This window comes from Orycteropus afer, unplaced genomic scaffold (genome assembly GCF_000298275.1).
Source record: "Orycteropus afer afer isolate SDZICR_OR568_19922 unplaced genomic scaffold, OryAfe1.0 scaffold00261, whole genome shotgun sequence".
Classification (NCBI taxonomy): domain Eukaryota; kingdom Metazoa; phylum Chordata; class Mammalia; order Tubulidentata; family Orycteropodidae; genus Orycteropus; species Orycteropus afer.
Genome location: NW_006921848.1, coordinates 259,033 through 280,670, shown reverse-complemented (window position 1 = coordinate 280,670; position 21,638 = coordinate 259,033). Strand labels below are relative to the sequence as shown.

The 21,638-nt window shown below is 46.9% G+C and overlaps 1 protein-coding gene across 1 annotated transcript; it reads left to right on the top strand.

Annotated features, from left to right (window-relative positions):
* The first annotated feature begins 3 nt into the window (after positions 1-3).
* MYO1A (myosin IA) lies at positions 4-20,938 on the top strand. The gene is made up of 27 exons (XM_007950006.1): positions 4-117; positions 255-370; positions 827-921; positions 1,138-1,242; positions 1,444-1,490; positions 1,625-1,688; positions 1,895-1,993; positions 4,017-4,120; positions 4,240-4,387; positions 4,872-4,990; positions 5,072-5,158; positions 8,064-8,129; positions 8,485-8,589; positions 10,856-10,918; positions 11,101-11,301; positions 11,471-11,697; positions 12,057-12,257; positions 12,531-12,624; positions 13,074-13,223; positions 13,360-13,428; positions 13,774-13,848; positions 18,416-18,550; positions 18,968-19,074; positions 19,762-19,894; positions 20,079-20,231; positions 20,401-20,528; positions 20,815-20,938. Exons 1-27 carry the CDS (start codon positions 4-6, stop codon positions 20,936-20,938), a joined length of 3,129 nt encoding a protein of 1,042 aa, XP_007948197.1.
* Positions 20,939-21,638: the final 700 nt, after the last annotated feature.

Genomic DNA, 21,638 nt, shown 5'->3' with positions numbered 1-21,638 from the left:
GATATGCCTTTTCTGGAAGATTCCGTGGGAGTGGAGGACCTCATCCTCCTGGAACCCCTGACACAGGAGTCTCTGCTCAAGAACCTCCAGCTTCGCTATGAAAAGAAAGAGATTTACGTGAGTGCAGTTGTGGGTGCTGCTGGCTGCAGATGTGGGGCCAGTGAGCTTACCTGCTCCTCCTCCCCAAGACCCAGCCCCCTAACCTTCCTCCCAGCTACCAGGTTCACTCATTTCAACTTCTTCCCTGGCTGCAGACCTACATTGGGAACGTGGTGGTCTCAGTGAATCCCTACCAACAGCTGTCCATCTATGGCCCCGAGTTCATTGCCAAATACCGGGACTATACCTTCTATGAGCAGAAGCCCCACATGTGAGTAGAGGGGCCAAGGGAAGGCTGGAAGGCCCAGCCAGCTTCCTGACTATGAACCAAAACAAACCAAATGCACTGCCATTGAGTTGATTCGACTCATAGCAATCTCTCCTTGGGTTTCTGAGGCAGTTATCTCTATGGAAGTAGATTGCCCAATCTTCCTTCTGAGGAGGGGCTGGTGGGTTTGAACTGTCAGCCTTCTGGTTAGCAGTCAAATGCCTTAGGCACTATGCCACCAGAGCTACAAGACATCATTCCTCTGTCCTTGCTCGAGGGAGGTTCTCCAGCTGCCCCTTCCTTCCCAGGCCCTCTGGCGGCCCTTTCATAGGCCTGCCATTTCTTGCCTCAGTCTGGTCTAAGTGGGGAAGATGGATGAGCCTGGGCACTGGGAAATGAGTGAAAGATGGTTTTCTGGACTGGTCCCATCTCAGTCATTGTCCATCTTTACCTCTCAAGTTATGCATTGGCCAATGTGGCATACCAGTCACTGAAGGACCAGGACCGAGACCAGTGTATCCTCATCACAGGCGAAAGTGGAGCTGGCAAGACTGGTGAGGAACCTCCTGGGAGAGACCATGGAGTCCCCTCTGAAAGTCCCCTTTTGTCTCTCCAAGCCAGGCCTACTCCTGTCCTGTCCTTCATTGAAATTCCTTCACAGCTTTTCTGACTCTGAGGGGTGTGAGGTGCTGGAATGAGGGGGATTAATGAGGGTGGTGGCGGAATGGTCAGCTCTGGAGGGGATCCACATGAGGGTTTCTTTTGGACAGAGGCTAGTAAGCTGGTGATGTCTTATGTGGCAGCTGTCTGTGGGAAAGGGGAGCAGGTGAATTCTGTGAAAGAGCAACTACTTCAGTCAAACCCAGTACTGGAGGGTAAGAATTCTGGTCTTTGCCCACATCCCCAGAGGCTCAGCCCTATATCCTCTCTTGCAACGTCCCTATAACCATTGTTCTGGTTCACAATGAAAAATCTGAGATTGGCATGGTGACTGGGAAACCTTTTTCCTCTTCCTTCTGTAGAACCCCATACCTCTCCTCAGCCCCACCTCACATCTTTTTTCCTCATCTCTGCAGCTTTTGGCAATGCCAAGACAATACGCAACAACAACTCCTCTCGATTTGTGAGTGAATGTCTCCCCTGACCCAGGAGGAGAGTGTGGGGACTTGAGAGGGTGGAATGTGGCACAAACCTCTCCTAGAGTGAACATGGAGAAAACAGGAGGAAACAAAGTGTCTCTCTGTTCTCTCTCTAAAGGGAAAATACATGGATATTGAGTTTGACTTCAAGGGATCTCCCCTTGGTGGCGTCATCACAAATTGTATGTGTCTCCTCCTGCCCATTCACGATCTCTCTCTTCCACCTGCTCTGTGGTGTCCCTTTCTGCTAATCTGCTGCTGTGAGAAGGAGAAACACAGACCCCTAGGGGATTCCCAACCACTGGGCAGACCAGGGATGAAGGCAGAATTAGGGAAAAGCTGTGTTCTTCCCAGGCCCTCAAGACATTATTTTTTGATTCTTTGATAGATCTGCTTGAGAAATCTCGAGTGGTGAAACAGCTTAAAGGAGAAAGGAACTTCCACATCTTCTATCAGCTGCTCGCTGGGGCAGACACACAGTTGCTAAGTAAGTACCCCCCCTGGACACATGACACAGCATCCCCAACTTCCACTTGATCCCCAGAACCTCTGGTCTCTGCTGGGCCCTCTTCCCATAAATCCCCCAGACTTTGCCTTGCCTAGATTCCCTACTCTGAACCTTGTTAGGAATCAATTCCTTGATTTCTGTGTTCTCTCCATTTCTGGGCTTTTATTGCCTAGGATAAGCCTGCTTTCCTTGTCACTGTTCTTACTCTTCTGTCCCTCCTGGATTCCTCTTTTCCCAAGATGGCTTCAAAAATGGAGCAGCCACTTCCATCTACATCCTTCCCTATTTTCAGTTTTAAGGGACTTTGTTTTCCTGTTTCATCAGGAAACAGGAAGGACGTTGCAAGTGCTCAAGAACTCTCAGTGAGCCTAATTGAGGTTGTCCTGAGTCTGCCTCACTCAGAACACTGTAGCTCATGTCTTCTTAGATTGCTCTATGGAAGTTCCATTAATACATTTATTAAACCTCTTGAATACCTACTATGATCAGACATTAAAGGAGATGATTAAGACATGGGCTCTGTCCTTGAGGATCTTACAATCTTCTAGGGATGGCAGATGTATGAACACACAGCTTGTGACACAGTGTGGTTGGTGCCAACAGGCCTGTGCAAGTGGCTATGGAAGCAGGAGGCATGGAGTACCTTGCCTTGACCCAAGGGTAGACACATCCCAGCCTGCCTGGCCTGAATACTGGACTGGCCTGAGGTGGCTCTGTGTGGGCATCACTTCAGGGCCTGGTGGGACTTCAGGCCTTGTCCCCTTTTTGCCTTCCAATCCCCCTCTAGTTGTGAACACCTGGGTGTCTGGCCCCTGTAGATCTATCCCTTGAGTTTCTGATTATTCTGGCTGGACTTGTGCTTGTCTCTTTTCCCCTTCCTAAAGCTCTCTTTGATTCAAGAACCCCCACAGTTCTTACCTCCTTCCTGGCTTAATAGTCTTCATTGTGTTCAATTTGTCTGAATCATAGGCACTAGGATCTTATTCTGGCTGACTCTGTCAGAGGAGGCCACGTCTCCTATTGATTTCGGCTGAGTTTGGGCTAGATTTCCCTGGTGTCATCATCTCAGGGCCCCTCTGACTCATTATCCTTCCAGATACCCCTCCCCTACCAAACTTGTGTCACAGGGAAGCTCCCATTAAACTCTAGTTTGAGGTATACTCCTTGATTCTGAGGTCATTTGCATAACATAATTGTCATCCTTCAAGCTCCAGGATTAACCCAGTCCTTTCCATATCAGAGGAATAGCTTTGACTGTTCCCTTGATTATTATTATTATTATTTTTTTAAAGTTTCTGAATGCCAGCCAGACGCCTGGAATATGGAGATGAGAGAAACGATCCCAACACTTGTAACATTTGTCTCTCATTTGTGGGAGGGGCAGACACAAACAAAACCTAACCTATGTGATATGTACTGGAATAGAGATTTACCATGGGAGGACACAAGTGAATCATTGGCTCAGCCCTACAGTGACAGAGAGAACCTTCCAGAACAGGTGTCAGGGTCAAGGGAGACTTTGTTGGTGCTTGGTAAAAAAAAAAAAAATAGTGAATGAACCAACCCAGGCCAAGAGTGAAGTGTTGAGACGAGGAGTGGAAGTATGTGCTTACCCTTCTCCTCTCCTTTTATCCTCCCAGAAGCACTGAATCTTGAGAGAATGAAGGGTTTGCATGTTTGTTTTTATTGTTTGGAACACTTTGTTTTATTGTTTATGGTTGAGAGAAGAAAAGAATGAGACTTTTCTTTCATAAAAGTTAAAAAAAAAAAAACAACAACCTCAACTATGAACACTCAAACCCTACATACCACTTAAAAATTTAGTCTATTGTTACAGGAATTAATGATCCAACAACAAAAGATGTAAGGGAAGAACCTAAAACAGAAACGGCTCCTGTGAATAAATGAATGAACAAACCTAGGCAAGGGCTGTTGGTGTCAAGGCTGGAAGGCTCCACAGAGCCCATGCACTAACCTCTTCCCCTCACACTGGCCCTTACAGAGGCCCTGAAGCTTGAGCGGGAAATAAGTCACTATTCTTATCTGAACCGGGATGTGTCCAGAGTGGATGGTATAGATGATGTCTCCGATTTTAAGGCTGTACAGGTGGGTGCCTAAGGTGGGGTAGGCTTGGGTGCTCAGGCCATCCTCTGAGCCCAACTCTGAGAAGCGGGGCATTGGATTGGCACCACCAGTCCAGCTTCCGATTCTGCTTCTCCCCTAAGAGTGCCATGACTGTGATTGGGTTCTCGGAGGAGGAGATTCGACAGGTGCTAGAGGTGACGGCCTTGGTGCTGAAACTGGGGAACGTGGAGCTGGCGGATGAGTTCCAGGCCAGTGGGATACCAGCAAGTGGGATCCGTGATAGGCAAGGTCAGCACCATCCTGCTGGAGCCCCTTCTCCTACTGCAGTTCCAATCTTCCAGCATCTTCAACTCACTTGACTTCATTCTGATTCAATCTTACTCAGCCCACTCCTGAGTTCTTCTCCAAACAGGCTCATTGAGAACTCCCAGTGAGGCATATTGGAAACAGGTTTTGGTAGACCTAGACTCTGGGACCTCTCTGGATCTCAGTTGATTCTTCTGCAAAATGCGAATAATCACACCTGTTTCAGGAGATCCTCATATTAAAGTAGATAAGGCCAGCAAAATGCCCAGAACTCCCTTCTTTTCCCCCACACAGACATTCCTCCAGAGCCATAAGTGTCTGCAATGATTTTCCACAATGAGACCCAGGGACACCAATCTCTCAGGCTGTTTCAATTATCAGCCCCACCTCCCTCTACAGGTAGGGGGGGTGGGTAGATGAGAGGAAGCCTTCTCTTGGGCTATGTAGCATTTTCTCATCACTCCAGGTATTCAGGAGATTGGGAAGATGGTGGGTTTAAATTTAGAGGACCTGGAGAGAGCTTTGTGTTCAAGGACTATGGAAACAGCCAAAGAAAAAGTGGTCACTGCACTAAGTGTCACCCAGGTAAGGGACCCTATAAGACGGTATTGGTTTTGAAAGTGTTTGGTGGCTGCCCACACTGATCAGCTTGGCCTGGCTCTGCAGGCTCAGTATGCTCGGGACGCTTTGGCCAAGAACATCTACAACCGCCTCTTCAACTGGATAGTGTATCGAATAAACGAGAGTATCAAGGTAAAGAGCCCTCCTCTCTCAACACTCTTCTGCTTCCCTCACTTTTCTTGTTCTGGTCTCCAGCCCCATACCTTGAGTTCTGAGATGAACCGTAAGAAAAGTGAGGGGTGGGGTACAGTTCTTTCCAATAGTATATGTTGTGGAAACATCACTGGTTTCTGAATTAGACGATCTGGATCCCCAACAGACCAGATATGTGGTCTTTGAATTTCACATAAATTCTGAGCTTCAGTTCTCTGATTTGGAAAATGGGACACTAATGCCCACCTACTTCGTAGGGTTTAATGAGGATCAGATAAAATTATATGCATGGTTACCATATGATCCAACAATTCTCCTCCTAATTGTATATACCCAAGAGAATTGAAAACACATGACCACATAAAAACTTGTAGATGAATGCTCATAGAAGCCTTGTTCATAATAGCCCAAAGGTGGAAACAATTCAAATGACCATCAAAGATGAATGGATAAACAAAATGTGTATATCCATACAATGGAATATTATTCAGCCAATAAAAGGATTGAAATACTGATATATGGTAGAACATGGATGAACCTTGAAAATACGCTAAATGAAAGAAGTCAGATACAAAAGGCCACTTATTATATGATTCCATTTATATGAAATGTCCAGAATAGGCAAATCTATACAGATAGGAAATTGATTAATGGTTGTGAGGGGCTGGGGGAGAGAAAATAAGAAGTGACTGCTAGTGGGTATGGGATCTCTTTTGAAAATGTTCTAGTATTAAGTAGTAGTGATGATCACACAACTCTGTGAGTATAGTAAAAGCCACTGAGTTGTATACTTTAAAAGAGTGAATTTTATGGTATGTGAATTATATCTCAATAAGCCTGTTTAAAAAAAGTTATGCACATGAAAGTGCCATCTGTTTAGTGTGTATTGCTGAAAGGCAGCAGGGTAGATGAGGTTTGAATCTAGGCTTGGACAAATACTTAGCCCTTCTGAGATTTGTTTTTCTTCTGTAAAATGGGATTACTCCATATACCTTATAGGGTTATGGTTGTTATTGTTATGTGCCGTTGAGTCGGATCCGACTCATAGCGACCCCTCCTTGGGTTTCCGAGGCAGTATCACTATGGAAGTAGATTGCCCCATCTTCCTTCGAAGAGTGGCTGGTGGGTTTGAACCACCAGGTGATGGTTAGGATTAATGAAATTCAGATATGAAATCACTTATAAAATGCCCTACAAATATAAGGATGGTTAATACCCTGAGAGGATTTTAGTGTCTTTCTACCTCATACCAAACCAAAAAGCCAAACCAGCTGCTGTCGAGTTGATTCTGAGTCATGGAGATCCCATGCATTCCACAGAGTAAAACTGTGCTGCATAGGGTTTTCAGTGGATTGTTTGAAAGCTGATTGTCAGACAAGTATTGATATGGGAGAAGGGAAAGGCAATATACCAAAAGTGAGTGATCAGCACAATAACACTAAGGAAAGGAAGACACAGAGAGGTGCACAAGAGGTACAGAAAACAACGATAAACCATTTTACATATACAATCTGCATTATCAGTAATAACAAACATTAATCTGCAGGTAAGTAGATGGGTAGACAGGCTGAATGATCAGGTATGTCTAGGCAGAAGGGAATATACCCATGACCATATATAAGGTTGGCAGACGATATTTCTACATACATACATATTTGTGTGTGCTGTTGTTGTTGTTGTTATATGCCATTGAGTTGGAACCGACTCATAGCGACCTCTCCTTGGGTTTCCAAGACGGTATCACTACGGAAGTAGATTGCCCAACCTTCCTTCCAAGGAGCGGCTGGTGGGTTTGAACCATCAGCCTTCTGGTTAGCAGTCAAGGGCCTTATGCACTACACTACCAGAGCTCCCTGTATGTGCTGTAGGAATATATATTAGAGCTAACAAGGAACAAAGTTATGATAACTTCTTAGATACAGCCAGCCACCCTGAGGGAGTGAGTAGTTGGATCTGTGGGCTCAGGACCGTGGTTGCAGGAGACGTCAAGTTCAACCGGCATAACATACTACACAAAATATTGTTCTACATCCTACTTTGATGAGTAGCGACCTGGGTCTTAAAAGCTTGCAAGTGGCCATCTAGAAGCAACAATGGGTCTCTCCTCATCTAGAACAAAGAAGAATGAAGAAAACCAAAGACACACAGAAACAGTTAGTCCAAGGGACTGGTGGACCATGCAAATCTCAGCCTATATGACGATGAGACCAGAAGAGCTAGATAGTTCCTGGCTACCATGCAGAAAAGGATCAGTGCAAGAGATCCTGGATAGAATGGGAGAACAATGTGGAACAAAACTCAAAATCATAAAAAAAAAAAAAAGACCAGCCTTACTGATTTGATAGAGCCTGGTGAGAAGCCTGACACTAAGGCCCCTAGTTGCCCTTCAAGTCTAGAATTGAAGTCACTCCCATAGCTTGCAACCAAACAATAGACAAGCACATAGGGTGAACATTTACATCAGGTAGGTACACTCCTTAGAATGATCAGTCATGGGAGAATGGAAGCACAGTATTTGCACAGGGAGATAGCTCAGGGGGAAGGAATGCATAGAAAAAAATAGATTGTCAGGCCTTTCTTCCACCTCTGGGTGGACTTGAACCACCAACCTTGTGGCTAGTAGCTGAGTGTTAACTGTTGTGCCACTCAGGGACCATTTCTACTTCATGCCAAGGAAGCACGATTCTGAAGTCTATTTGCATTTTCCCTTTCCTCTTTCCTCCCTCCTCACTTGCCCTCCAGTGTATGGAAGGAGAAGGTGAATAAAATCGCAACAATTCCTTTTTAGCTTGGTCAAGGTCACCCTAGTTCTGCTTGCCTCCTGTTCTAGTCACATCTGTCCAAGAAGGGCTTGTCCTCGTTTTTCTCTTTCCCTCCTCTTCAGGTGGGCACTGGAGAAAAGAAGAAGGTAATGGGGGTCCTGGATATCTACGGCTTTGAAATATTACAGGTAAGGCAGCTTCACCCAACCTCAGCACCCTACTTCCTAGGTTAGATAGAAGAGCACTGGTGGCACAATGGTTAAGCATTTAACTGCTAACCAAAAGGTCTGTGGTTCGAACCCACTAGCAGCTTTACAGGAGAAAAGATGTGGTGATTTGCTCCAGTAAAGATTATAGCCCAGGAAACCCTATGGGACAGTTCTCCTTCTGTAATATAGAGTTGCCATGAGTCAGAATTGACTTGACAGCACACAACAACAGAGGCGGACAGGTCAAAGGGGGAGATATGAGAGAGGGGAGGAAAGAGAAGGGTCTTGGAGTGAGCTGGTCTCTGGTCTCTCTTTAACCTGTACCCTCCCTCAGGATAATAGCTTTGAGCAATTTGTGATCAACTACTGCAACGAGAAGCTACAGCAGGTGTTCATAGAGTTAACCCTGAAAGAGGAGCAGGAGGAGTATAAGAGAGAGGTAAATGAAGTCTTTTCCCTGTTTCCTCTTTCTTAAATGACTACTACAAAATATGCGAGATCTTTCTGCTTGATCACAATTTACCCTAAGTTGTCCCCAGATGGGAACACAAAGGACAAAAAGTTCCCCTTGTGCAGCTGAACGTTTTAGCATTGCCAAGGAGCCCTAATTCTGTGCTTCCTATCACTTATCCCTACCCCCACCCCAGCCCCCAGCTCCAGAAAGGCCAGATTGATGGACATGTGTGTATGTGTGTGTGTGCAGTCTTGACAAGGGGGAAGTGACAGCTGTGCTTGGCCTATGGCAGACTGTGAACCCAATTTAGAAGGGACATTTCTCCTGGGCTTGGCACCCTACCACATCCCTTCATTTGTCCTTCTCTAACATCTCAGAATCCTTTGTCTCCTCTGGGGCCCTGGCAGCTGTGGCTGTGCCCTCTTGCAGTACCCTGATCCTCAATTTCCTCACCACAAGTGCCCATGGCTCAAAATTTCCACACTTCTTCCCAGATTCAGTAAAAACCCCTGTTTCAAGGCAAGGTGTTAGAAAAGCCCTCTGACTGAGCTAACCCACCCCAAAGTGAGAATGACAGAGAGTCTCACTCATCTAAACCCTCCCAGGAGTATTCCTCCGTGTACTGTCAGGAACCTCGGATGGCAGAATTTCAGGCAATGTGGTCACAATGTATGGGAAAGGGTTTTTGTTGTTTTAATCCTTTCATGACCAAATTATTTTATGCTTTGAATTTTTTGTTGATACTATGTGTTTTCAGTAATGGAAAGCATGCTGAAATTAAGGGAAAATATTTTTTGAGGTAATATGGATTTTGATACAATTATATGGATGCATAAGTCCCAAGTGGATTCGATTGGTGGGATAAGGCCTGTTTCTTCAGACTCATGAAGTTATAGAGGTCCCCATTAGACAGTAGCACATACTACAAGTAGGATACCAGTTTCCCAAGAAACCTGAGAGGCTGAAAATGTTGGTGGGTTGTATATGGCCCACAGGTCACAAAAGAGTTAATTAAAAAAATTAAAATTATTGAATAAATAATGTATTCCTATGCTTCAAAATTCAAAAAGCTTAAAAGGGTATATAGTGAGGCATCTCCCTCCCACCCCTGTCTCTGGCCTCTATGCCCCCTTCCTAACCAAGGTAGCTAAAGTTTTTCCTTCTGGAGGTGTTTTGTGTATATACAAGCAAATCTGTAAATATTTTTTTTTTTTCCTACAAATAGCAGTAAATACACTCTGTTCTGCACCTTACTTTTATAACTTATGAAGAGATCTTTTCTTATCAGTATATAAAGATCTTTAATTAATTAATCAATTATTTTTAGCGGCTACAAAGGATTGTAAGGAAAGTGGGAGGGCAATTTGACTTAATTCCACTCTATGAGGGAGGAGGGAAGAAAGGCTTGTGCTCTCCTACACACCTGGGAATGGCCTCAGCCTAGGAGGTCTGCCTGCAGAGCTAATGCCCAGCAAGTCCCTAAAGGAGGGAAAAATTGTCTCTGGGCATTCTGCTTCTGTGCCACTCCTGCTTTTTAATATCATTTCTTATTTATTTATTATGCAATCTCAAAGGTATTACGTAGATCAGTGGTTCTCGAAGTACAGTCCTGGAGCAGCAGCATCGCATCACCCGGGAATATGGTAGAAATGCACATTCCCGGGTCTCACCCTGGTCTACTGAGTCAGAAACTCTGGGGATGGGGTCCAGCAATCTGTTTCTAACAAGCCTGTTTTAACAAGTGATGATGATGCTTACTCCAGTTTGAGAATTACTCATGGTGATCTCTGAACTTGTGTCAAATTAGCTTTGTTGTGTGATGATAAAGTCTTGCTCATGGCCTCAAGTTTATAGTTCATTGCTAAAGTACTGGGGCTATTTGCTTTTCCACATGCACATGGATCCTTTCCAACTCCTCCAGTAGGGTCATCCCTATCCTAGCCCTCACCCAACATATTACACTCCTCTCTCTGCCTCACCTACAGGGCTCCCTGTATTGTCTCACTCTCCCTCACAGCTGCTCTAGGTTCTCCCATATGTCTGTCCAACCATCCCACAAATTCCCCACTGGGGTCAGAGGGATGGAAATGTAAACAGAAACCACATTGAAGGGCCCCTTCAAACTATGGGACTTTTTAATGGTCCCAATGGTCCCTTGTGGGGTGGTTGAAAGGGAAGGCTGATGCTAGTGAGGCTATGAAGATTTGTCTTGGACCCACTGCCTGTACTTTGTTGCATCTTCCCTTGCCAGGGAATACCATGGACAAAGGTGGACTACTTTGATAATGGTATCATCTGCAACCTTATTGAACATGTGAGTTATCTTTCTTTTACCTCTGAGATTCCCCCTTCCAAACAGCCTGATTGAATACCCTGCCCTGTCCTACCCCTTGGTAAAGAGAGAAAAGAACAAGAAAATTATGGGGAGCAGCAGTGAAAGCATGGATATCTTGGGAACCAGGTCTGGCTCGGGCTGATCTTGTTCCCCTGGCCCAGAGTCAGCGAGGTATCCTGGCCATGCTCGATGAGGAGTGCCTGCGGCCTGGAGTGGTCAGTGACTCTACCTTCCTAGCGAAGCTCAACCAACAATTCTCCAAGCATGATCACTATGAGAGCAAAGTCACTCAGAATGCCCAGCGCCAGTACGATCACACCATGGGCCTCAGCTGCTTCCGTATCTGCCACTATGCCGGCAAGGTGATATGGCAGCCTGATGGGCAAAGACTAGGGCTGGGGCGCAGACTGAAGGCAATGGGGGAGAAGTTAGGGGAGGTGGGAGCTGGGAATACTTTACTATGGGACTGGGTAGAGCCAAGTGCTGGGATCGGGCTGTGGGACCTCCGAAACAATAGTTCTCCCTCTACAGGTGACATACAATGTGACCAGCTTCATTGACAAAAATAACGACTTACTCTTCCGGGACCTGTCCCAGGCTATGTGGAAGGCCCAGCACCCCCTCCTTCGCTCCTTGTTCCCTGAGGGTGATCCCAAGCAGGCATCTCTCAAACGCCCTGCAACTGCTGGGGCTCAGTTCAAGAGTTCTGTGGTTACACTCATGAAGAACCTGTACTCCAAGAACCCCAACTACATCAGGTGACATGCTGAACACACAGGTGGATGTATTACATATATGATGGCACAGGAAGAGTCTGTGCATTACAGAATATGTCCACAGTGGGGCATATCTCTGGAATAAGGGTATCCAAGGCCTTTCCTTATGGAAAGCAGCCAGATGAGGAGTAAGCCTCCTGTAGGAGGGAGAGCATCAGATTTTGGTAACATCAGTAGTGAATGAAATAGTGAATGAAACTTGGAAGACAAGCATATCCCCTTCCTCTGAAATTTGTCGTCTAAGGGGAATATATGCAGATAGGGGTGCAGAGACCAGGATGGGTTACACTGGTAAAAGTATCAGCTCTTGAAGCCCATGCCTCGCTGTACCTCCCATCCAGGTGCATTAAGCCCAATGAGCATCAGCAGCATGGTCAGTTCTCCTTGGAGCTGGTGGCCACCCAAGTTCAGTACCTGGGGCTGCTGGAGAATGTGCGAGTGCGACGGGCAGGCTATGCCTATCGCCAGGGGTATGGGCCCTTCCTGGAAAGGTACAGACTACTGAGCCGGAGCACCTGGCCTCGCTGGAACGGAGGAGAGAGGTAAGATCCAGTGGAGAGGCTGGGGAGCAAGGAAGGCAATGGAGGGGACATCTCTGGGAAAGAGACCAGGAAGGGCTGATGTTGTGCACATCTTCTGAGGCTTGCTGCATGGATACTTGGGGAAATGAATTAAATCATCATTTTGGAGGCTCTGAGGTCTGTTTGAATCCTGAACCCTTCCCCTGGGGAAATAAGGGCTAGGGGGAAGGTGGAGAAGGAGCCACCCTCTCCTGGGAGATCCCTCTGCAGCTTTTTCCCATGTACTCATTGTAGGGAGGGGGTTGAGAAGGTCATGGGGGAGCTGATTGTGGCCTCAGAGGAGCTGGCTTTTGGGAAGACAAAGATCTTCATTAGGAATCCCAAGACTGTGAGTTGGAGAGTGCACTTGTGTTTGGTGGGGTGGAAGGTGGAGAAGTTAGAGACTGGAGGGGAGGGGAGCATCTATAATGTGGATGGTGGATGAGGCTGTCTCCTCACTGCAGGGGCTTTATCCCTGGGACCTGAATCCTTGGCTTCCCGCCCCTGCTTGAGCTTGGTGCTTGCTTGGCCCCTGAGTGCCTCTACCTGAAGTGGAACTCCTTGGGGGTAGGGGTTTTGTTCCACTTATGCCTAATTCCCCAGCACCTAGCCCAGTGCCTGCTACAGAGTTAGAGTTCAGTAGATACTTGTTAAATGAATTAATGAATGAATGAACAAACTAATAAGATGATAGAATGATCCAATAAAGCACAGACTGGAAGCCTCTGGTACTATGGGGTGTGGGGGAGAGCGAGTGTTTCTCCCCAGCCTCTCTGTGCCTTTTCCCCCTCTCCCCAGCTTTTCTACCTGGAAGAGCAGCGGCGCCTTAAACTCCAGCAGCTGGCCACACTCATCCAGAAGACATACCGAGGCTGGCGCTGCCGCACCCACTACCAGCTGATGCGCAAGAGTCAGATCCTCATCTCTTCCTGGTTTAGGGGCAACATGGTATCAGCCACACCCAAAGCCCTGTTGCCCAGACTGTAATGAGGAGAGTGAACAGTGGGAGAGGTGGTTCAGGAGGCAAGGTTTGGGTGGGCAGATCTTCCAAGGGGTTTTCTAATGGGCTCAATGTTTTCTGCAGCAAAAGAAACGCTATGGGAAGATTAAGGCATCTACACTATTGATCCAGGCATTTGTGAGAGGGTGGAAGGTAATGGGGTAGGGGGCCTCCTCCCCACATGGTCCCTTCCCCACAGGGCTCCTCCTGGATTATACCAGCTGCTGGGAGCAAGTCCTGGCTGATCCAGGGCATATCCCCATATGATGGCTTGTCTGTGTGTCTGCCAGTGTGCCTGTGTATTGGAGGATTTGCATCTATGTCTGGTGGGAGGGGCTCTGCCTTCTGTCTTCAGTGTCCTCTTCACTGCTGGGGTGTCTGACTTTATTCCCTCCAGCTCTCTCAGCTCTTTATCTTTCTCCACTCTGTGTGATTGAAAGATAGCAGAACCTCTTCCTCCAGATACTTTCTGTCATCACATTGGCTCCTTTCCTGTAGGCCCGCAAGGATTATCGAAAATATTTCCGGTCAGGGGCGGCCCTCACTTTGGCAGATTTCATCTACAAGAGCATAGTAAGTGGTGGGGACTGAAGGTGGGAGCTGGGGTGAGGAGAAAGGGACAGGTTTGGAAGAGGAAGATGTGGGGTTGGAGGCCACTCAGAGGTTTTCCCCAACCTGTTCCTCATCTGCATGTAATTAAGGCTTAGAGAGGAGGGAGCGGGTAGCAGCTTGCAAGGAGCAGCCTCGGGGGCCCAGGGGTAGAATCAGAGAGTATTTTGGCTTGAGTGGACATTCCAGGCAACCTTGGGGCAAGAAGGGGTCCCAGCACACTTAGCATCTGATCCTTGGGGAAATAGGCCCAAGAAGAGGTTGGGGCGGGATATTTAACAATGGTTGAAAGGGCCTCATTGACAAGCAGAACAAGGACATATGTAGGTTAAATAAACCAAACTCACTGCCATCGAGTTGATTTCGACTCACAGCGACCCCCTTTGGGTTTCCGAGGTGGTTTACGGAAGTAGATTGCCCAGTCTTCCTTTCCCTGAGGGGCTGGTGGTTTTGAACTGCCAACCTTCTGGTTAGGTAGGGTTAAATAGCCCAACATTAATAGACACATTTTAGGGTTGGGATAAGTGTGGAGGAGGCTATGGTGGTTCAGTGGTTGAATTCATGCCTTGCCTGTGGGAGACTTGGCTCTGATTCTTGGCCAATGCGTGTCATGCCCAGCCACCACCTACCTGTCTGTCAGTGGAGGCTTGTGTGTTGCCGTTATGCTGAATAGGTTTCAGCAGAGCTTCCAGACTAAGAAGGACTCGGAAGAAAGGCCTGGCCATCTACTGCCCTGAATCACCCAAAACCCTGTGAATCACAGCAGTCTGATCTGCAACTAGTCATGAGGACGGTACAGGACTGGGCAGTGTTTCATTCCATTGTGGGTCACCATAAGTCAGGTGCTGACTAACGAGGATGCAGGAATCATATCTAACTCTAGCCTCTGAAACGACAGCAGGAGAGTCAGAAGGTAAATCTCAGGAAGGGCCTATCTTAATTTGGGAAGACTTGGATCAGAGTGGGCGGGAAGAAGTCAAGGCCAGGCCTAGAGATATTCAAACTCTGAGCAGTTTCTAGTGGGAAGAAAGAGAGACAGAGAGGGGAATTTCTGGAGACTTCCACCAGACAGCAGCAGTGTTGGAAGGCAATCAGACATGGGAGAGTTCTAGCAGCATTTCCCTGAAACTCCTGCAAAGGCCAGAGCAGAGCAAGAGCAGGAGACCTTTGGCAGAGGGCTGGATTTGAACAGTAGCTAAGACCCTGATTAACTGTGCTCGTTCAAATACAAGACACATTTGTTTGGAGCCTCTTTTTGTTTTTAGAGAAGCTGGACCCATCAGCAGAGTTCTGAAGCTCCAGGCCGCTTCTCTGCCTCACTGAGCCTTTCCTACATTCTCCTCCTCCCGTCCTCAGGGGAGTTCCGTTTTCCCGGTCTTTTATGTTGCCTGGCCCCTCTCTTCCTGGCTCCAGCTTGTCTGCTTCCTTGGAGTATGTGCTCTCTTGCTACATACCTGAGACCTGTATATTATCAGGCAGTTGCTGAATGTCAACTCAGAAGCTCTTGGATTTAGACCAATACTTCAATAAATCACACCCCTAAGGAAGCATACAGGGGGCCTCTGGGCATGGATTCCCCCAGTGTTTCTGATTATAATTAATGATAGTATCTACCATCTTCTGAGCATTTTCTACCCACTAAGCCCTTTACACGCATTAACTCATGTTGTAATGCTTTCTACACCCCTGTGAGGTAGGCCCTACCCTTTCCCCCACTTTATAGGTAAAAAAAAAACTAAGGCTCAGAAAGGTTAAAAAAAAACAAAATATATATATATATATATATATATATATATATATATATAGTCAGGGATCTCACAGTTGTTAAGTAGTAGAGTTAGCGTACAATTGATCCTACTCCAGAGCTTTTAACCATTGTACAGTACTGCATTGGAAGAAAGGACTGGCTATCTACTTTGGAAAAATCACCCTTTGAAATCCTGTGGTGTGCAATTCTACTCTGAGACCCATGGGATTGCCATGGTGACTGGAACTGGAACTAGTGACCCCAACTAGTACTACTGGCAGGACCTGGAGGCAGGAGGGTTGCATAGGGAAGGTCAACATTTTCTGAACTCAGGGAAAAAAATAAAAAACAAAACAAAAAACCCTCTGAGATTTCACACTGATTGGAACCAAAGAGATTATGGGAAATGTTCAAGAATGTTGAACTAAATTAAAGCAGACAAAGACTGGGGAGTCCAGGGTAGATTGGAGGCCCCCCGAGGCCCAGATCCTGTGTACCTAGCCCCAAAATCTGGATAATTCCTGAGAGTTAGAGAGCAACATACTCTGTGCTCTGTCCTTTTCCATTTTGATTTTCTTAACCTAATGTCTTAGTAGGAGCTCTGATAGCACAGTACCTAAGGCATTTGACTGCTACCCAGAAGGCTGGAGGGTCAAGCCCATCAGCCGCTCCTCAGAAGGAAGATGGGGCAATATACTTCCGAAGTGATACTGCCTTGGAAACCCAAGGAGGGGTTGCTACGAGTTGGAATGTCTTAGTAAAAACTTTTCATGAATATTCCAATCATTTGGAAGTTCCCAAGATCAAATCATTTTCTAAACCTTCTATAATTCTATCTCATAGACAATGAGGATGCTAAGGTGCTCTCTGGAATTTGAAGACTCAAGAATTCTTGTTCTAGACGTGGGGAGACTAAATAGTTAGATGCAATGGGTAAAACCTGATTGGATCCTGAAGCATTAAAAACAAAAACAAAGCTATGAAGAACATGTTTAGAAATTTATAATGAATATGTGGAGAAATTTGATTGTGGATTGCTGTTGAATGAGGGTATCTCATTAATGCTGATTTCTCTAGGTGTGGTAATTGTGGTAATGGAATTATGATTATGTTGGGCAATGTCCTGGTTCTTGGGAAATGCATAATGAGGTTTAAGGGTGAAATGTCATGATAGTAAGGAAGTCTGGTAGCACAGTGCCTAAGGTATCTGACTGCTAACCTGAAGGTTGGTGGTTCAAACCAGGCACTCCATGGAAGCAAGACTGAGCAATCTATTTCTGTAAAGATTTACCACCTCAGAAACCCAATGGGGTTGCTAAGAGTCAGAATTGACTCAATGGCAGTTTTTGGTTTAGTCACGATGGTGTATGTGCATATATATGTGTGTATGTGTAGATTTATATGCATACATAGATATGTGCATTTTATTCACACATGTATGTATATACATGCATGTGCATGCACACCACACACATATTGAGAGCAAGCAAATAAGGCAAGATGTTAACATTATCAGTTGGTGAATTTAGATGAGGCATATGCAGCTGTTCATTGTACTCTTTTTTCAGCTTTTCTTTGAGCTTAAAAACTTTCAAAATAAAAAATAAATTATATCAAATTTAGAGGAAACTTAAGTCAGATTCTGTTACTCTTCTGCTCAAAGCCTTCTAATGGTGTTCTGTCTTCCTCAGAGTAAAAGTCTAACTCCTTACCACAGCCTACCCTGTCTGGCTCTCTAATAGTCTCTCCTCTTGCTTAGTTTGCTGCAGCCACACTGGCTTGCTTTCCATTCTTGGCACCTGCTACCACTCATTCCTGCCTCAAGCCTTTCCTTTTTCCATCAGAGCAGATACCATTAACGAACACTGTATCATATATTTATTCGCTTGTGTCTTTCTCTGACCTCACTCCTCAGGAGAGTGTAAGCTCAATGAGAATAAAGGCTTTGCTCCATTCACTGCTCTGTCCTCATACCTAGAACAGTGTCAGGTACAGAGCAGACAATCAATGCTATTTTGAATGGTACCAAAAGTACTTAAGACCTGGGATGCTGCCTTCCAAGGACTCACTGTCTAGAAGAGGGCAAAGATCTCCAAATGAACAGCTGTAGTACAAAGACAGAGGCATAGACCAGTGCTCTGGGGGCTCTGCTCTTGGTCCAGGGAATCACAAGGCTTCAAGCTGAATCTCAAAGGATGGGTGGAATGTGGGGTGGCAGCGTTGAGCTGAGAGGACAGCATGAGCTAAGACACAGTGATGACGCATCAGCTGGGTAGAAAGCGTGACATGTCTGGTTGGGGTTCCAGGAGAAAGCAGGGGATCCTATGACATGAGATTAGGCTCAAAGTGAAGGAATTTGAAGGCCAGGCAGAGATGTTTGGACTTGACTGGTCAGAGAGGAGACTCATCCAATAGCCAGCATAGACTGTGGCTGACAATTGTAGACAATTGTGAGCTGACAATAGGGAAGGTACAGGAGCAAAATATTGAGACAGGCTTTCATATTGGTTCTGTCCACCTCTCTGTCCTGAGCAGTAGGTCTCTCTGATTACAACCAATCCTTCCTTCCCTCCCACCTCTCATTCATGCTGTTACCTCCTAGCCCCAAGTCTGTACTTCATGCTGAAAGAGATGCAGGAAGGTGACTTCCTTCTGTCTACCGAACTCCACTTGCTCCCTCTGTGGGTGGCTTTCTTCCTTTTAACTTGCAGGATCCGGATGTGAGTTTGCCCATCAGGGAGTGTCTCTCACCATTCCACCCTCACACCCCCTGCTCTCACCCAGGCACAGAAATTCCTACTGGGGCTGAAGAATAATCTGCCATCCACCAAAGTCTTGGACAACAAGTGGCCAACTGCTCCTTACAAGTGTTTCCACGCGGCTAATCAGGAGCTGCGGCAGCTCTTCTACCAATGGAAGGTGAAGGGCCCATGGCAGCATCTCCGGGTGGCTAGGCACCTCTCCTCTTATTTGTTCTTTTATTCAGAAAATACTTACTGAGCACCTGTCTGAGCCTAGGTCTTGTACTGTGTGATGGCCATGTAGCCCTCATAGGGCTTCTCTAACTGATTGATTCCGCTCACCTCGCCAGCATTCCCTCAATCTCGGCTTTTCTCCAGTGTTCCTCCAGCCCCTGCCCTCTCCCTGAAGTGACTAGCACCTGCCCTTTTCTCTCTCTCTTTGCCATGTCTCTTCTAGGGTCCTCTGATCCCTGTCCCTCTCCTTTCCTGTCTCTCAGCTCCTACTCCTTTCCTGACAGTGTCCTCCCCACCCCCTTCCCCTAGCCCTGCCCTTCTCCAGCCTTGACCTTAGCTCCTGCCCTCCTCCTCTCACCAGTGCAAGAAGTTCCGGGATCAGCTGTCCCCCGCGCAGGTAGAAGTCTTGAGGGAGAAGCTCTGTGCCAGTGAACTGTTCAAGGGCAAAAAGGCGTCATACCCCCAGAGGTGAGAGCCCCCAGACCCTGTGCAGCCAGTTTCTTCAAGTGCCAGGAGAAGATTTTGTAGATGGGCCTTTCCACCCCCATTTAGATTAAGCCACATTCTCAAACTTTAGTGTGCATCGAATCACCTGGAGGGCTTGTTGGCACCCACGTTGCTGGGTCCCCTCTTCAGAGTTTCTGATTTAGCAGGTTGGGGTTGGGGCCTAAGGATTTGCCTTTCTTTTCTTTTCTTTTAATTTTGGTGAAAATATACACAGCAGAACATACAGCCGTTCATCAATTCCCATGTGTACAATTCAATAACACAATTCCTCATACTGTGTCACCATTCTTGCTATCTATCTCTACTGGTATTGTTTTACTACCATTGACTTAGACTCTTTATCCCCTGAATTCTTCTTCAGTGCTTTAGATTACTGTTGATAATTAAATGAGTGCAAGGTGAACCTTCTATACTAATTTAGCTTAACTGTTGTTTTTAAGAGAATTTGCTTTTCAAGTAAGTTCATAGGTACTGCTGATGTTATTGGTCAGGGACCAAAATTTGAGAACCACTGAGACAGAGGCTCAGGTAGAAGACGAGGAGACATGTGGGAAGACTAAGACGGGAACTCTATGGGAAAAGCACAGGGCCTTGGGGGTCAGTAGTGAGGACCTTGTCTCTACTGTACACCCTCCTGTGTGTCTTCAGTGTCCCCATACAATTCCACGGTGACTACATTGGGCTGCAAGGGAATCCCAGACTACAGAAGCTGAAGGGCAGTGAGGAAGGGCCTATTCTAATGGCAGAGACTGTGAAGAAGGTCAATCGTGGCAATGGCAAGGTGAAGCCTTGACTCCTGAGCTCCTCCTGAAGCCTGATTCCCAACAGTGGGGAAGACACTTGGGAACCAGACCCAAAGGGCTGTGTGTATGCTTTGGGTTTTCTTTTGCTTAAGCCTCTGGCTCTGAGTGGAATGGGGTGGGATTAATCCCTGCTTTTCCTTACCTTTTCTTCTTCTGTCCTAGACCTCCCCTCGGATTCTCCTCCTGACCAAGAGGCATGTGATTCTCACAGACACCAAGAAGTCCCAGGCCAATATTGTCATTGGGCTGGACAGTGTGGCTGAGGTGTCAGTGACAGGCTTTAGGGATGGACTCTTTACCTTGCATCTGAGTGAGGTATCAGGGTCGGGCTGGAGCAGGGCCTGTGACTGGAGAACGTGGTAGCATCCTGGGGATGGAGATGTCAGGGACCAGGCTCCATGCTGAGCTTGTTCCTTCATCTTCTGATGGTCCTTCCCTTTGAGGAAAGTGAATTCTTTCCCTGATATTTTTCCCTCTTCCTAAGATGTCATCAGTGGGCTCCAAGGGAGACTTCCTGCTGATCAGTGACCATGTGATTGAACTGCTGACCAAGATGTACCGGGCTGTGCTCAATGCCACACAGAGGCAGTTGCCAGTCACTGTGACTGAGAAGTAAGGCCGTGAGCTGGGGGTGAGGGAGGGCCTAGGGCAGATGACCAAGCTGTTGGTCATTGTGACCAGGAGAGTTGATACAGTCAGACTGTGAGGCATAGCATGTCAGGGCAGAGCTGGGAGGTGTTTTTTTAATGCCCCCCAATTTGTCTGGGGGAGATAATGGGGCATGGACTTGCCTCAGGGAAGGAAGTGGAGCCATGACAGAATTGTCTGGGGAGAGGGAGAGTAAGGGGCTTAGGGAGGCGGGGACTAGCTTTGTCTTTCTGTCTGTTCCCCTCTCCAGGTTCTCAGTGAAGTTCAAGGAGGGCAATGTGTCTGTCAAGGTCATCCAGGGTCCTGGGGGTGGTGGGGACGGCAAGCTAAGATGCAAGAAGAAGGGGAGTCGTGACCTGGAGGTGACTGTGTAGTGACTAGGAGGGGCTTAATGCCAAGACCACAGCATCTTCCTCCTGGACCATCACCCACCATCCCTCCACACACATTTTTGGAAGGGCCTCATGTCTAACACCTCTGATCTTGGGGCTGAGCTTGGAGATTGAAGAAAACTTGAAGAGGAGGCTCTTTCTTTTCCCCAACGTTTGCAGTCCTCTCCTCTAAACTCAGTGTCCCCTCACCCTCAGCCTCTTTGCCCACTAATAAATCAAATGACTTCTGAAAGGTTTGGTCAGCTGGTGAGGGTCCCATGTTCACCCATTTTCTCACCCAGTTGCACTTAGAGCCCCCCACCCCCCTTCCTCTCCCCAGGCTGCTTGGAGCAATCTAATACAGATAATAAGAATGGGGAAGAAGGGAAATTGTCTCTCGGCTCCTTGACCGGCTGAGCTCAGTTGAGGTTTGGAGAAGCTTGGGGGTGGGGCAGAGGGGAAGTCAAAGATGGGGCTCAGGTCGCAGGTGGTTACTGGGCTGATTCATTAAGTGTGTCCCTGGAGGGAAGAAGTGAGGATCACTGTCTTGGTGGAAACGGTAGATCCTTTGGTGATTTTGCCTGAAAAGGGACCCGGGGCTGGAAGACTCACATAAGCTGAGATGGGCTGGGGAGGGCAGGGTCCCCTGAACCCAGAAATGCCATTGCCCCCACCCCCAACTCAATACTAGGCTGCTCACACC